We start from the raw sequence: 16,752 nt of genomic DNA on the forward strand, positions 1-16,752 counted from the left end.
GATGAGGGGACTCGTTCCCGAAACATTGCAGCAATGATGGATAACTGAATTGTTCATTGTCTCCTTTGATGTGACTACTTTGAGTAAATCATCTGCAGATAATATTCCGGAGTGCAGTCGAATACCTTTCCTGTTACATGTTTTTGGGAGTTTGGTCAGTTCCCACTGTGAATGTGTACCCAACAGAGTTGTGCTAGTCAGGTACTGCCCTGTATTCTTCTTTACTGTTTAGGACCTATTCATTTGGGATATCGGTGTGAAATACATTACTCAAGGCACCACCAATGTTACACTAGGTTCACACTAGCGTCCGGCTTTTCATTCTTTGGGTCTGGAAATGGAAAGCTAACTGCCTAAAAAAATATACTATAATGGGGTCTGCTGGGTTTCTGCCCTGGTTTTCTCCCGAAAAATGCGGAGAGAAAAGTCCTGTTTGCAGGAGTTTTCTCTTTGCATTTTTCAAGCAGATTCGAGGACGGAAACCCTGAACGTAGTTCAAACGCTGATGTGAACCCAGCCAAGCATCTCTTACTAGCATAATGAAAATTGCTATAACATGTGAATTATCAAACAAAATCCTAATACATACTGAATAAGTAGAGTAAAGCTATACATAATATGTGACTACCTATAATCTCGCTATAAACCTCTGCAATTTTTTTCTTTTTATTCATTGTAAACTTGTAATTCACATATATGTTATATACATATATATTTGATACATACTTACAAAACATTTCATTCCTAGCATTGCAATGTGATACCAATAAGACTCCAAACTATTACCTTGTCAGAGATAGAGGTTCTATTTCTCTTGGATATTAGATTTCATAGACCTACTTACAGTTTAATGTTTATTCAAAATTGGAATATTTCATAGAGAATGAATACAATTCCTGATATATCCTACCAGTTCACCTGGAATAGCAGTCAAGGGGATACAAAACTAAATGTTGAGCAAGCCCACTAGAGTTGTTTGTACTTACAATTTTTGCTCTTCCAGAAGTTAGATTCTTTTCCCTTTTCTAAGTGAATAGCTCCCATACAAATAGCTGATGTTGCTGTAGAAAGGCAACCAGTTTTAAAGGAACACTAAACATAAAAATGTGCAAAAAAGCCCAAATATTTCAGCACTACATACATTCATCTTTTACTGTCCTTTGGTCCTATTTTATCACATATTTAAGTGAGGAATGTATCAAAACATCTCCTCTGTGTGTCTAAGGAGTTGTAGCCATACCTCCTCAGTATTGTATGGCTGTCTGTAAGACTCTCCCCTGCCATGGTCTGTTTACAGTTGGATAGAAAGATTAGACCTTCAGGTGATTTCACAAAGCATGCCCCAAGCTGCTTTACATTTATAATGTGCTGTCCATGGTTGATTTGGTTTTTTCACACTAGCATTCATGGGACTCTGTCCCCTATTCTGCTTGAAATAGGCGGAGAGAAAAGTCCTGCAAGCAGGACACTTCTCTCTGCCAATTTCAGTATTAGGGCTAGTTCACACAGGGGGCGTATTGGCGGTTTTTGGTCCTGATTGTGACGCAGGAAGCCACGTCACAATAGGGCCAAGTTGTGCGTACCACGACGGCAGATTATGATGTGGATTCAGCGCCAAAACCCCCTCTTGCCCCGTGTAAATGAGCCCTGGAGGACCCCATTATAATCTATGGGCCCGCAGGTAACCGCTTTTTAAGAAGATAGGGTTTCTGTTTTTGGGGTCCTAAGTGAACCCGAGGAATGGAAACCCTAACACTAGTGTCAACCTAGCATCAGTTATCAGTTTTGTTTTTTCATGGATCCATAGACTTTCATTGGTGTGAAAAAAAAACTGTCATCTGAATAATTCTATTGAAATTAATGGGTACATACGGCATCCACAAAAAATGCAGAGCTATGAAACAGACCTTAGTCCGTCTCCAGTAGATGGAGCAGATTCGTTGGAGTTTAACCTATTTCTTCCTTGCAGGATTTCTACAGTCTGCAGTCTGACAAGCAGTGAAGGCAAGGTCATCTGAGTACATTTACTGTTCATTTTTATGTTTTACGTTCCTTTAAAGTGTTTCTTGTTTTTCCTTCTTGTTTTCTTTAACTATGAAAAGTACTGTAGTAAAAAAGAAAAAAAAAAAACACAAAAAACTAATTTTAACTTTCTTTCTTCCCTTATGAGAAACGTATTATAGCTAAACTGCATTAAACCCACAAACATAAACAGCTGAGGAGTAGCTTGAGGATAAGCAGGTGTAACATACCAGGAGTTGTCATTAAGAAAAAAAACCCATTAAGGTCATCACCTGAGGAGAGCCTGTTTCTTAAGATGCCTGAAATCTAGTACTTGCACAATGGAAGAAACGTAAGGATGATGGCAATTAAAATGCAAATCCTTCACACAAACACTTCAGCTTAATATGCCAGAGCCTTGGAGACTCAGTCAGTCTTCTCTTAAATCTGTTTAATAACCCTGCATTATCCTGTTTATTGTGAAGCATAAGTAGCTATACCTTGCTAAGAAAATTCTAATGTATATTTCTATTATAGAAGCCTTTCAAACCCTCACTTAGCACAGTGGGTTACTAAGTATGTCTAATCTTCCTCCAAACATAACTATGTAGGTTCAGGCATTTCTCAAGATATTGTCAGCTATAAATATGCTTTAACTTGATATTGAATTTACATTACATTTTCCTCCGCTGTAAATGTTTTCACATTTTGTCAAATTATGTTTTGGTTCATTGTTAATTTATTAGCGATACAATTGGCGCTAAGGGGTTGAATAAAGAAAACAGAATTTCGCCTACACTTCTTACAAGCAGCCGATGTCAATTTACTACTAGCCTTAAAGGGCTTTTCCCGGAGTTACATATTTAATAACCCAATGCTTGACATAGGTCATTAGAATTGGATCAGTGAGTATCTGACACCATTAAAGATCTGCCGTGTTCTTCACTCAATGCTTAGCACAACACAATTCCTGCATGTCCGACTTTGTGTCCATGCAAAAAAAAAAAAAAAGTGGAGAGGCTGCATATGGACATCGATGGTTTGCTTTAAAAACCCATTAAAATGAATGGGTTTTTAAACTGACCGCCGTTAAGCCGTCCCAAAGCTGTTTTTCCTGCAGTTTCGGCGACGCAAGTGTGAATGCCCCTTAAAGAGGACCTTTCATGGTACGAGGCACAGGCAGTTCTGTATACTGTATACACAAAAATTTAGCAACATTTTGTATTTTTAAACCACCGAATCCATTTTTGAAAATTTGGTTGGGTTAAACTGTCCAGCAGTCGGCAAACAACATTTATTAAATATGACATCGTAAAAAGGTGAACAAAATGGTTATAATCTCACTCTTGTATGGGGTGGCATATAAAGTAACATCTTAAAGAGGACCTTTCATGGTTCGAGGCACTGGCAGTTCTGTATACTGCTGGAAAGCCAACAGTGCGCTGAATTCAGTGCACTGTCGGCTTTCCCGATCTGTGCCCCGGGTAAAAAGCTATTGGTCCCGGTACTGTAGCTCTTTACAGTCAGAAGGGCGTTCCTGACAGTCAGGTACGTCCTTCTGTACAAGCAGCGCCAATAGCGCTGTACAGTGTGAGCGGGGAAAACGCCCCCTCCCCTCCTGGTAATACTCGTCTATGGACGAGCAGAGGGAGGGGGCGTTCCTCCCCGCTCACACTCTACAGCGTGATAGGCACTGCTGAGAAGGAGGACATACCTGCCAGACTGTCAGGAATGCCCTTCTGACCATAGAGCACTACGGTACCGGGACCGATAGCTCTTTACCCGGGGCACAGATCGGAAAAGCCGACAGTGCGCTGAATTCAGCGCTCTGTTGGCTTTCCAGCAGTATACAGAACTGCCAGTGCCTCGAACCATGAAAGGTCCTCTTTAAGATGTTACTTTATATGCCACCCCATACAGGAGTGAGATTATAACCATTTTGTTCACCTTTTTACGATGTCATATTTAATAAATGTTGTTTGTCGACTGCTGGACAGTTTAACCCAACCAAATTTTCAAAAGTGGATTGAGTGGTTTAAAAATACAAAATGTTGCTAAATTTTTGTGCAACACTGTGGGGTTAGCAATGTGGAAATGGTGCAGTTAGGAGAAGGCCGGAGATGTTGGCTACACTGTTCACAGTGACTACTGACACCAAACACTCTTGAAGGCCCTAAGGCAGTGCAGTGATAAGGAGGTCCTAACAAGGTGAGGGTTCCCCTGGGACACTTCTGTGTGTTTCAGGGAATCCTTGGTGTTAGGTAAGAATGAAAGTACAGGAGACAGTTTGGCCGTTGAAACAGGCATTGCTTGTGGATCCTTTTACTTGGCAGAGTTTCATCCAGTTTCAAAGCAACATGGAGACACATTCACTCATAGCAGCTGAATTCACATGGATGTCACTTATCACCCCCTCCTCAATCATCTGACCTTTTCTACCATGACAATCTCTGGTGACGCCTAGGACTTTGTCCCCTTTTCCAACCATGATTGGAGAAATGCAGGGCACACCTATGTTCCCTAAATAGTTCAGCATATATTAGATTCAAGAAGTCTTTGTTCGGTGGGCATGGGGGTCTGATGAGATGGGGCTGCTTTGAGAACCCAGTCTGTCACTAGATAAGGTAGCTTCTCCAAGAATAAATGTCCAGACAATGAATAAAGAATGATATCTTAACATCCTTCAAGATCAACTTCTCCAAACAATCCAGGAGCAAGTTGGTGATGACAATGCTTCTTGTAGCTTGATGGAGCACCTACTTAACCAAAACATTAAATTTTGGATCCATGGCACAGGCATTCCTCAGATCTCAATCCCAATGAGAACCTGTGACCAATCCTCAAAAATAGTGCTAAACCGCAAGCAATGGTTAGGTTAGTATGGGTTGTTATTAGGTTTTGGCCTAGAAGCTACTATCCAGCATACCATGATGAACTGCTGAAGATTTGATAACACCAATAACATTGAGCCTTTGCATAAATTTGTTATATTTTTCAATAAAATTGTAAAAACTTATGAAATGCTTTTGATTATACTTCAGTAACCATATAAAGATATGACTAACAGCACTGAAGAACCAAACTTTGTGAAAACCAAAAGGATTGGCCATGACTGTACAACAAACAGAATCCAGACCCATACACATGTATTGTATAACATGCAGCAACGTGTCCTTTAGTCCATGAGAAACTATTGGAGACAGTTACCTTCAACCACCACCTGGCCCATCTTATTCATGATCATAAGAACTGGACACATGCATGAAGAAAATCATCCATTTATTGCCGACAATTTTTTCTCTACTACTGTCTAAATATGGCCTTATGGGGGAACTGGGGAAAACAGCTTTTGGCCCATTGAGTGTTCTTTAAAAGGGACTCTGTCATCAGAACCCGACAACTAAAGTGTTGCTGATCATCTCTTTGGAGAACCATAAACACCCTCATTGCTCCAAAGAGCTTATTTGTATATTCACATAGACGGCGATCTATGAGGCTGAATTCACACTTGTGCTGTGTGACCACTCAAGGATTCTGCCCCCATTCTGCTTGGAAAATCTTGGCATTTTTGGGGGAAGAAACCTGACAGACGCCATTATATTCTACGGGGTCCACAAGTAACCGCTTTTTAAGCAGATTGGGTCTCCGTTTTTTGAGTCCCCTAGTGGAGATGTGAACTTTAGCATCAGCAATAGAGGCTCTGATTCACAATGGGAATTATAGGTTAGGGTCTCCTGAATCAAACAATATGTATCTGCACGGCTGGGCTGATGTGCTGGCTTCTGGTGACAGACTCCCTTTTCATAAGTGATGTTTGTTTATGACATTTTTGTCTGTTTTTACATTATCTGCTTACAAATGTTTTTTATTAAGTACAATTCCAGTTTCTCTTAGGCCTCACTGTCCTTTTGTCTGTTTTCTCAGGTGGTGATTTCTTGACCTTTTTAAGAAAGAGGAAAGATGAGATGAAAACTAAACAGCTTGTGAAGTTTTCTTTGGATGCTGCTTCTGGCATGGCCTATCTGGAGTCAAAAAACTGTATACACAGGTATTCACCTTCTAAACCAGTATGATGAAAATTCTTTTGTGCTGATTCAGTTTTTTTTTCCCCCGATTACTTTGCTTTTTTTTTTTTTTTTTAAAGCATGATTGAAATATGTATTCCTCCATGTATCAAATATCTCATGAAAATTCACAAAAGTGGTTTTCCTTGAAATTAAAAGGGTTATCAGAATATTTAATCTTCTATGCTTTCTTTTTTATGTTTTTCATCATGTTCTGAGTTCATTTCAATCTTATGCAGGAAATCACAAATGTTTGTTATACTGTATCCAAAGGGGTTACTTGAGCATAGGCTTAGGGAGCGTTCACACTACCGTCGGAGTCCGACAGGTAGTGTCCGCTCCTAGTGTCCGCTCAAAATCTGGCACGGACATTAGGAGCAGACACTAGCTGTGTCCGTGACACTTGTCATTCATTTCAATGGACATCGGTTGCGTTCTTTTGCACTCCGTGCCCTTCCTTCCCTGTCCGCAAGTGAAGATGTCCGACTTCTCAAGCGGACAGAAAAACCCGACATGCAGGGTTCTTCTGTCCGCTTGAGAAGTCGGACATCTTCACTTGCGGACAGGGAAGGAAGGGCACGGAGTGCAAAAGAACGCACCCGATGCCCATTTAAATAAATGACAAGTGTCACGGACACAGCTAGTGTCCGCTCCTAATGTCTGTGCCAGATTTTGAGTGGACACTAGGAGCGGACACTACCTGTCGGACACCGACGGTAGTGTGAACGCCCCCTTAGTTAAAATTGGAAAATCACAATGATAGAATCCCTTTAAATGTGATATATCTATTTTGATGATTTTTGGTCTTATTATTATGCTGTTAGATATTGGTCCCATAATAGAGAGGTCTGTTTCAACCCCTTTTTCTCCTGGAAATGTTTTTGGAGGGTGTTGGCTGAAAACTTTTTGATGGATGTGTTACGTCACATAGGCACGGTTATAGTTTCTTTATAGTTTTGCTTCTTCTTTTGTTTATTTTTATTATCAAATCCATCTTTAAGAGTTATGATTTCTGCTGTACAGTAATGTTTTGTTAGAACAGAAGCGGCAGACAGGCCTGACAGTTGATGAAGTAATTTTATCGAGAAATGCCTGCTGAAAATACACTGTGCCCAATTCATTTAACACTCGATCTCTCGAGTCCACTACTTAATTGGACCTCTTAACATTTATAGCACACTAGGGGACCTCTTGGTTTCTTGTCTGTAAAGGAAACTCTTTAACTTTTATTACAGCAGCTATAAAAAGCACGGTACAGATTCTATAATTTGTTTTTTGTTTTTTAGAGGGTTTTTTTTTCTAATCTCAACTCCCCTCAAATCATCTTTCTGCTGTCTTTTCCGTAGAATTTGTTATGCGACATTTTATAACAAATTTACCAAATCAGACAGATTAATAATTCTTGGTTGCAACGCGAGACTACGCTGTAGAAAGTTTAATCAGTTGAATGCCACTGGCATTTCTACTGATGATGAACTACCATTCTAGCTATGTTCATGTATTCTAAAGACTCCTCTAGAGTATGTTGCTGAGCTGAGTCTCGTTCTACAAATACATTTATAAAGTTAGCAGCTTGGCTATCAGGAAGCCCCTGGGTAATGTAATGTAGCAGCATGAGTGATATTACTGTAGCTACTGTAAATGAAGTTAAAATATTGTAAAACTTCATATGTGGCAGGTTTTACCAATGTATTGTTAATGCTAAATGTTACTTGTATCAAACGGTCACACTCTGCTTTATTGCATGGGAGGAGGGAAGCAAATCCTTGTATATCCACACTGGTTTGATTTGTTGTGGATTTTCCAGCCAGATTTTGAAGGTTGGAAAATCCTCAGCATTTTACAGTATCACCAAACTAGGTGAGATTTAAAGTAGTAGTCCTTTTTTTAAAAAAAATTTACTCCCCCCCCCCCTTTATTCTACGCAGCCTTTGCGCACCTATTTTCTTCCCACTGGAAACGTAGAATAGGTGACAGTGTAGTGCTGTAAGGTTTAGGTAAGTCACATGGAGTTTTTTTTTGTAGGTGGCTATTTGGGAGGGAATCAGCCTTTTTTAAAAAACAAAACAAAACAAAACACCTCTCAAATCTCCAATTCATTTCAATGGGAGTCAGGAGCAGATTTTTTTTTTTTTACCCTTTAGCTGATTTTGTTTTCAGCTAGAGGAAAACAGAAATGGTCATGACCTGCCAGAATTCAGTCTTACAAATCCCAGAATGAATGAAAGGCAGAAAAAAGGGCTAGAGGTTTTTCTAAGGGCTTTTACAATAGCTTCTGCAAAAAAAAAAAAAAAAAAAAAAAGCTGTTTTTTGGAGGGGGGTTATTTTACCTCCCATTCATTTCAATGTTGTTTGCAAGTTGAAATCCTCAATAAAAAAGTGATCAAAAAGTAATTCATAACAAAAATTGCCCCATAAATAAAGAGGAAAGAAGAAAACGAACCACATGATAAATGTACAAAAATATCAATTTTATTAAAGGACACACATAGATAGTTAAAAGGTGACTAATATCACAAAACCATCAGATGACAGTGGGCACAAGGTACCTATATGGGTCAGGCCACTGAAATAAATATCACAAGGTTTAAAATCCACACCAAAGTATAACAAATGTATATAACAACCATATAATCAATAAACTAAACTAAAGGTAAGACAATATGTGGATAATAATATAACCAAGTGGAATGTATGTCAGTAGTACAAGGCGTATACTACAAATCAGCCACCAACTAAAGTTAGAACAAGCTGAAACGTTTAATGTCCTACAAAAAGGTTGAACATAAGAACAGAGGTGCGGTTGCATAAATATCATATATAACACTGTGCGAGAAACGTCAAGATATCAATAGATAATTACTAGAGATGAGCGAACACCAAAATGTTCGAAGTTCGAAATCCGATTCGAACAGTCGCTCACTGTTCGACTGTTCGAACGGGTTTCGAACCCCATTATAGTCTATGGGGAACATATACTCGTTAAGGGGGAAACCCAAATCCGTCTCTGGAGGGTCACCAAGTCCACTATGACACCCCAGGAAATGATACCAACACCCTGGAATGACACTGGGACAGCAGGGGAAGCATGTCTGGGGGCATAAAAGTCACTTTATTACATGGAAATCCCTGTCAGCTTGCGATTTTCACAAGCTAACTTTTTCCAATAGGAATGCATTGGCCAGCGCTGATTGGCCAGTTTATAGAATTCGGCCAATCAGCGCTGGCTCTGCCGGAGGAGGCGGAGTCTAAGATCGCTCCACACCAGTCTCCATTCAGGTCCGACCTTAGACTCCGCCTCCTCCGACAGAGCCAGCGTTGATTGGCTGAATTCTGTAAACTGGCCAATCAGCGCTGGCCAATGCATTCTATTGGGGTGATGAAGCAGAGCTGAATGTGTGTGCTGAGCTCAACTACGCCGGTGGTGTAGCCGGGAGTTCAGTGCACGGCCAGCTCTGCTATGTCGGAGATTGAACTCTCAACTACACCGGTGGTGTAGCCAAGAGTTCAGTGCACGGCCAGCTCTGCTATGCCGGAGATTGAGCAGAGTTGGCCGTGCGCTCCGGTGATGTAGCAGAGCTGAGGGTGCAGAAGGGTTCAAGTGCACCCTCGGCTCTGATGTAGCAGAGCTGTGTGTGCACAAGGGTTAGAGCGCACACTCCGTCCGGAGATGTAGCCGTGCTGATGCTGTCAACACTGCTACATCTGATATCGGAACACAATGGAGACTGCTGTGGAGTCCACAGCAGTCTCCATTGTGTTCCGATATCAGATGTAGCAGTGTTGACAGCATCATCACGGCTACATCTCTGAGGCTGCACTGGAATCCTTCTGCACCCTCGGCTCTGCTACACCACCGGAGCGCACGGCCAACTCTGCTCAATCTCTGGCATAGCAGAGCTGGCCGTGCACTGAACTCTCGGCTACGCCGCCGGCGTAGTTGAGAGTTCAATCTCCGGCATAGCAGAGCTGGCTGTGCACTGAACTCTCGGCTACGCCACTGTCGTAGTTGAGCTCAGCACACACATTCAGCACTGCTTCATCACCCCAATAGAATGCATTGGCCAGCGCTGATTGGCCAGAGTACATAATTCGGCCAATCAGCGCTGGCTCTGCTGGAGGAGGCGAAGTCTAAGGTCGGACCAGAATGGAGACTGGTGTGGAGCGATCTTAGACTCCGCCTCCTCCAGCAGAGCCAGCGCTGATTGGCCGAATTATGAACTCTGACCAATCAGCGCTGGCCAATGCATTCCTATGGGAAAAAGTTTATCTCACAAAAAACACAATTACACACCCGATAGAGCCCCAAAAAGTTATTTTTAATAACATTCCCCCCTAAATAAAGGTTATCCCTAGCTATCCCTGTCTCATAGTCACAAAGTTCACATTCTCATATGACCCGGATCTGAAATCCACTATTCGTCTAAAATGGGGGTCACCTGATTTAGGCAGCCAATGACTTTTTTCCGATTTTTTTCAATGCCTCCGGTGTCGTTGTTCCTGTCCCACCTCCCCTGCGCTGTTATTGGTGCAAAAAAAGCGCCAGGGAAGGTGGGAGGGGAATCAAATTTTTTTGGAGTTTGCCACGTGATGTTCGATTCGAATCGAACACATCGAACAGCCTGATATCCGATCGAACATGTGTTCGATAGAACACTGTTCGCTCATCTCTAATAATTACCAGTAAGAAAACTCCCTCTAGTGGAGTTTCAAGAACAGTGACACACAAGCCTCCTACAACAACGTAAATGATTTATACCAACATGGATAACCGTAAAGGGAGGCAGGAGGTATATGAAAGTTTAGACCAAGGGATACATAACAACTACAGTCTCAATAATCATGTATGGAATAATGCCTAGCAGTCTTACCCATAGTATTACAGCGTAAGGGTACCATCACAAGAATGTGCCCACATGTCCCCGACACGCGTTTCGGCGCACACTGCCTTCTAAATAAAGAGTCCTGACATAACTCCATCAACAAAACAGTAAAAAAATTAAAGTTTTTGAAAAATGAATTTTTTATTTAGTAAAAGCTGTAAAACCTAATAAAATCATTTAAATAAACCAAAGTTAACCTGTTAATCTTAATGCAAAGTGAACTCTGTAAAAAAAAAACAAAAAACATTAATATATAAAAGCTAAAACATTATATGAACCCCCAAATCCTACCTGTAAGATTTAGTTGTCCACCTGAAAATTCGAACATCTTTGTAAACGGACACTTAAGGACACCCACGGACAGTAAAGGACACTACATGATGTCCCATTTAAAATAATGCAAAATGTAACGGACACAGCTAGTGTCCAATGCTAAAATCTTGCGCGGACATTAGCATCAGACACTTGCTGTCGGACACAGAAGCTAGTGTGAACCCAGCTTTAGATAGTATTAGTTTATCTTCCCTACAGTGTCTTTATTTCTATACTCACTTTGTGCATTTCATCTATTTTCATTTCATATAAATACTCCTTTAGTTAATACTAGGTTAGTCTGGGAAAACCATGAAAGGATTGAAAAAAGAAAAAATCTGCCATTCATAATCATCAGACAAGGTCATGCAAGCAGAAGGTGACCTCACAATCAAATAACGTGTTCCTTTAAGTCACAAGTCTGCAAAACTGTCAATTAATAGCAGGTCACCTAAATGTAGAAGTAGAAAGCAGTGACGGCGATTCCTGTGGGTAAAAAAAAACGTATCAAAGAAAAAGGCAACTGAGTACAGAAGGCCTTTTTGTTCAGCCACAGATTGTTAACCCCTTCCCGACCCATGTGGTACTATTACCACATGGATGTCTAGTGCTTCACGACCGATGTGGTAATAGTACCACATGGATGTAAACAATCCCCGCAGCGCAGTGCGGGCGTTCTAGGAGCGGGTGTTAGTTGTATCTGACACCTAACACCCTGCTCCATCACCCTCCATCGGACATGAGTGCCGATTTTGGGTTTTAACCCGTTGATTGCCGTGATCAAACATGATCACGGCAAACAACGGGTTGCCCGATCGTGTAGGGATCCCCAGCACCCCCCGCTGCGAGATCGGGGGGTGCTGGTATCCCTACTAAGTGGCCAGGGGTCTGTTTAGTGACCCCAGCCAGCCCTGAGTCCCACTCACCTTTGTATCCTGGCCGGCGTCTTCTGGAAGTGAGTCTGTGCCGTCCGTACGACTCACTTCCTGTTTCTAGAGTGACACGTGCAGGCTGTTACTGCAGCCTGTGTCTCACTCTATGATAGTGGATGAGTGATGCAATCATCACTCCTCCAAGTGTCCTAAAGGGATACATGAAAAAGTTAAAAAAAAAAAAGTGGAAAAAATAAATAAAAGTGTTTTGAAACAATTAATAAAGTTATAACGCCCAAAAACCCTTTTTCTCTATAGAAAATGAATTATATAGAAAAAAACCCTAAAAATTAATAAAAACAATACATATTTGGTATCACCGCGTCCGTAACAATCTGTACAATAAAACTGAAACAATATTTAATGTACACGGTGAACCACAGGAAAAAAAACCCAGAAAAAAACCCGCCGGAAGTAGTGATTTTTCGCCATCTCACCTTACAGAATGTGCTATAAAAAGTGATCAAAAAGTCAAATGCACCTCACAACAGTGCCAATAAAAAGCACACATTGTCCCGCAAAAAATAAGCCCTCAACCAACACTGTCAAAGAAAAAATAAAAATGTTACGCCTCTCAAAATATGGCGATGCAAAAAACATTGATTTATGTCTCCAAATGTGTTTTTATTCTGCAGAATTAGTATTGCATAAAAAAATAATATAAATGAGGTATCGCCGTAACCGTACCGACCCGCAGAATAAAGATAATATGTTAGTTATACTGTACGCTGCATGGCGAAAAATTTAAAAGGTAAAACGCAATACCGGAATTGATTTTTATTTTTTTAATCCAGCAAAAAAAGAGTTAATAAAATGTATTCGGTAAGTTGTAGGCACTCAAAAATGGTGTCATTACAAAATGCATCGCATCCCGCAAACAACAAGCCCTTATATGGCCACGTCACCAGAAAAATAAAGAAAATATAGCATCTAGTAATGCAAGAACAAAAGCCCGCAAAAACCGCCAAATTATTAGAACACGACTGGCTGCATCAGGTAGAGAATATATAAGCTGTGCGAGCGTATATCAGGGGACACCCCAGATTTACAGCTTATGAACGAAAAGACACCAGAAGTGACCCCAAAGTGACCCCCCAGAGTGACTCCCCCAATCATAGGAGCTACTGGGACATAGTAGGCAATTTGGTGTTCCCAATGTACTTCGCACGGCTTATATATTCCCTCTTCGCCATCCGCTGTGCAGTCACGTCCGGGATACTAATACTCACTACACCCCCTGATAAATTCTTTGAGGGGTGCAGTTTTCAAACTGGGGTCACTCCTTTGTGGAATCCACTTTTCTGGTACCTTACAGACTCTACAAACATGACATTGCGTCCAGATACCAAACATCTGAATCTGCGCTCCAAAAGCCACACAGCGCTCCTTCCCTTCTGCGCCCTGCTGTGTGCCCAAACTGCAGTTTATGACACATGTATGACACTGGTGTACCCAGGATAATGCACGTAATGTCATATGTGGGAATAAACTGATATTAGGGCACAGCCAGACACAGAAGGGAAGAAGGGTTATTTGGTTTTTGTAGCACAGATTTAGACGGTTTGGGGTTTTTTTTTGGATGCCATGACACTTTTGCAGAGACCCTAAAATTGCCCTTACAAAATGGGGTCACTTCTTGGGGAATTCCAGTTCATTGGCATCTCCAGGGCTCTACAAAAACAACATGGCACCCAGAAAGTCCCTCTAAATCTGTACCCCAAAAGCTAAAAAGCGCAGTGCTCCTTCCCTTCTGAGCCCTGCTGTGTGCCCAAGCAGCAGTTTACACCCACATATATAATTTTTTGCCCCTCAGGATGGCCCACTTAATAGTTTTAGGAGTGCAGGTCTCTGACAATACAAAGTGGGTGCAACGTATTGGGCACCGAAATGACATATTTCTTTAAAAATTAACATTTTCATTTTGTACATTAATTTTTGGGAAGCATTTTTTAGGCTCAAAATGATAATACCCCTTGATTCATTCCTTGACGGGTGTAGTTTCTAAAATGGGGTCACTTTTGAGGGGTTTCCATTGTATTGGTACTTTAGGGGCTCAGCAAATGCGACATGGCACCTGAAAACTGCCCTCAAAAGCCAAATAGCCATCTTTCCATTCTGAGCCCCACCATTTACCCATACAGCAGATTATGGCCACATATGGGGTATTGCCGTGTTCAGGAGACATTGTGTGACAAACTGGGGGGCTTTTAATTCTCTAACTACTTGCAAAAATTAAAAATATGGCGCTAAATGGACGATTTATTGGAAAAAAAGTAATTTTTCATTTTCACATCTCAATGGTAAAAAAAATCTGTGAAACACCTGTAGGGTCCAAGTGCTCACTAAACCCCTTTATAAATTCCTTGAGGGGTCTAGTTTTCAAAATGGGGTCATTTTGGGGGGGTTTCCACTGTTCTAGCACTTCAGGGGCTCTCCAAATGCAACATGGTGCCTGAAACAGATTTCAGCTAAATTTGCCCTCCAAAATCCCAATAGAGATCCTTCAGCTCTGGACCCTACAGTGTGCCCATACATCACTTTACATCCACATATGAGGCATTTCTGTAGTTGGGAGAAAATGCTTGACAATTTTTGGGGTGCATTTTCTCTTTTAACCCCTTGTGGAAATGCAAAATTTGAGGTTAAAGCAACATTTTATAGCAAAAAATGTCACTTTTCCTTTTGTTGGGCCAATTCTGTTACACTCCTGTAGGGTCCAAGTGCTCACTATACCCCTTGGTAAATTCCTTGAGGGGTCTAGTTTCCAAAATGGGGTGACATTTTGGGGGTTTCCACTGTTTTGGCACCTTGGGGGCTCTGCAAACAGGACATGGTGCCTGAAAAGTATTGTAGCAACATCTGGCCTACAAAATCCAATTAGCGCTCCATCCGCTCTGAGAGCGACCGTGTGCCCGTACATTAGGGTAACAGAACATATGTGGTATTGTCGTGTTCGGGAGAAACTGTGTAACAAAATTTGGGGAGCAATTTTTCCTTTAACCCCTTGTGAAGATGAAAAATTTGGGGCTACAGTGACATTTTATTATAAAAAGAGTAATTTTTCATTTTCACATCTCAACGGTAAAAAAATCTGTGAAACACCTGTAGGGTCAAAGGGCTCACTATACCCCTTGATAAATTCCTTAAGGGGTCTAGTTTCCAAAATGGGGTGACATTTTGGGGGTTTCCACTGTTTTGGCACCTTGGGGGCTCTGCAAACGGGACATGGCGCCTAAAAAGTATTCTAGCAAAATCTGGCCTACAAAATCCAATTAGCGCTCCATCCGCTCTGAGAGAGACCGTGTGCCCGTACATTAGGGTACCAGCACATATCGGGTATTATCATGTTCGGGAGAAATTGTGTAACAAAATGTGGGGTGCAGTTTCTCCTTTAACCCTTAGTAAATGTGTAAATTCTAGGGCTAAATGAATATATTAGTGACAGAAATTGAAAAATGTAAATTTGACCTCCATTTTGTTTTAATTGCTGTGAAATGCTGAAAGGGTTAAGAAACTTTCTAACTGCTGTTTTGTATTCTTTCAGGAGTGTAGCTTTTAGAATGGGGTGACTTTCGGGGGTTTTATTAGAGAGGCCTTTCAAGTTCCCTACAGAACTGAACTGGTCCCTTGAAAAATGTGTGTTGGAAATTTTCTTGAAAATTTGGAAAATTACTGTTTGACTTGTAAGCCTTATAATATCTGAAAAAAATGAAAGGGTGATTAAAATTTGATTACTACATAAATCAAAGACATGGTTAATTATATTTAGGAAAAAATTTGGGTAGTATGGATTTCTATTTGAAAGGCTTGCAATTTCAAAGTTTGAAAACTGCATTTTCTTAAAAATTTTCACCAAATTTCCTATTTTTTCATAATTAAAGACAAAACATATCGACTAAAATTTACTACTGACATGAAGTACAATGTGTTACGAAAAAACAGTCTCAGAATCACTTGTGTAAGTTAAAGCGTCTCAAAGTTATTGCCATTTAAAGTGACACATGTCAGTTTTGAAAAAAGAGGCCTGGTCCTCAAGTCACTTTTGAGCTGTGTCTCTATAGGGTTAAATACAAATAGATTTTCACATGTGCGTTCCCATTATCACTCACAGAGGACCTGTTCATAGTGCATTTCCTAAAAGTGTTTCTCCAAAATTAGGATTTTGGTTCCTGTTCCTAAAGCATAGAATTGCTGTATGTGCATGTTTAATGTTTCTGTATGTAACATGTACAAATGTATGGAAAATATAACAAAAACTAACATTAAACTCAAATCTGATAGTTGACAGTAAATTACTGTGAACCCTTAGCAGCAGCCAAGGACATTAGTAATGTAATACGGTATGAAGTGCTTTTAAGACGCAAGTTTAAATAGTTTTTAAAAAGTACATAAAATATCAAGAAAAGCTTCGCAGCAACCAGTATACTTCGATCCCAAGGGAAATATAACTTTGATTTTTATACTGACTGCCAGATTGGAATTGGGAAGGAATTTTTTGCCTCCCTCTGGATCAACACTGTAGGGATTGTAGGGTTATAGGTTGGACTTAATGGACTGATG

At 40.7% G+C, this 16,752-nt stretch overlaps 1 protein-coding gene across 1 annotated transcript in view; it reads left to right on the plus strand.

Annotated features, from left to right (window-relative positions):
- The window catches only part of FER (FER tyrosine kinase), a 192,562-nt gene that overhangs the window by 139,892 nt on the left and 35,918 nt on the right, over nucleotides 1-16,752 (plus strand). The window contains exon 17 of the mRNA XM_075272244.1: nucleotides 5,926-6,049. Within this exon, the coding sequence (XP_075128345.1) occupies nucleotides 5,926-6,049 (124 nt within the window). The remainder of the gene's footprint in view (nucleotides 1-5,925; nucleotides 6,050-16,752) is intronic.

This window comes from Leptodactylus fuscus, chromosome 1 (assembly GCF_031893055.1).
Source record: "Leptodactylus fuscus isolate aLepFus1 chromosome 1, aLepFus1.hap2, whole genome shotgun sequence".
NCBI lineage: Eukaryota > Metazoa > Chordata > Amphibia > Anura > Leptodactylidae > Leptodactylus > Leptodactylus fuscus.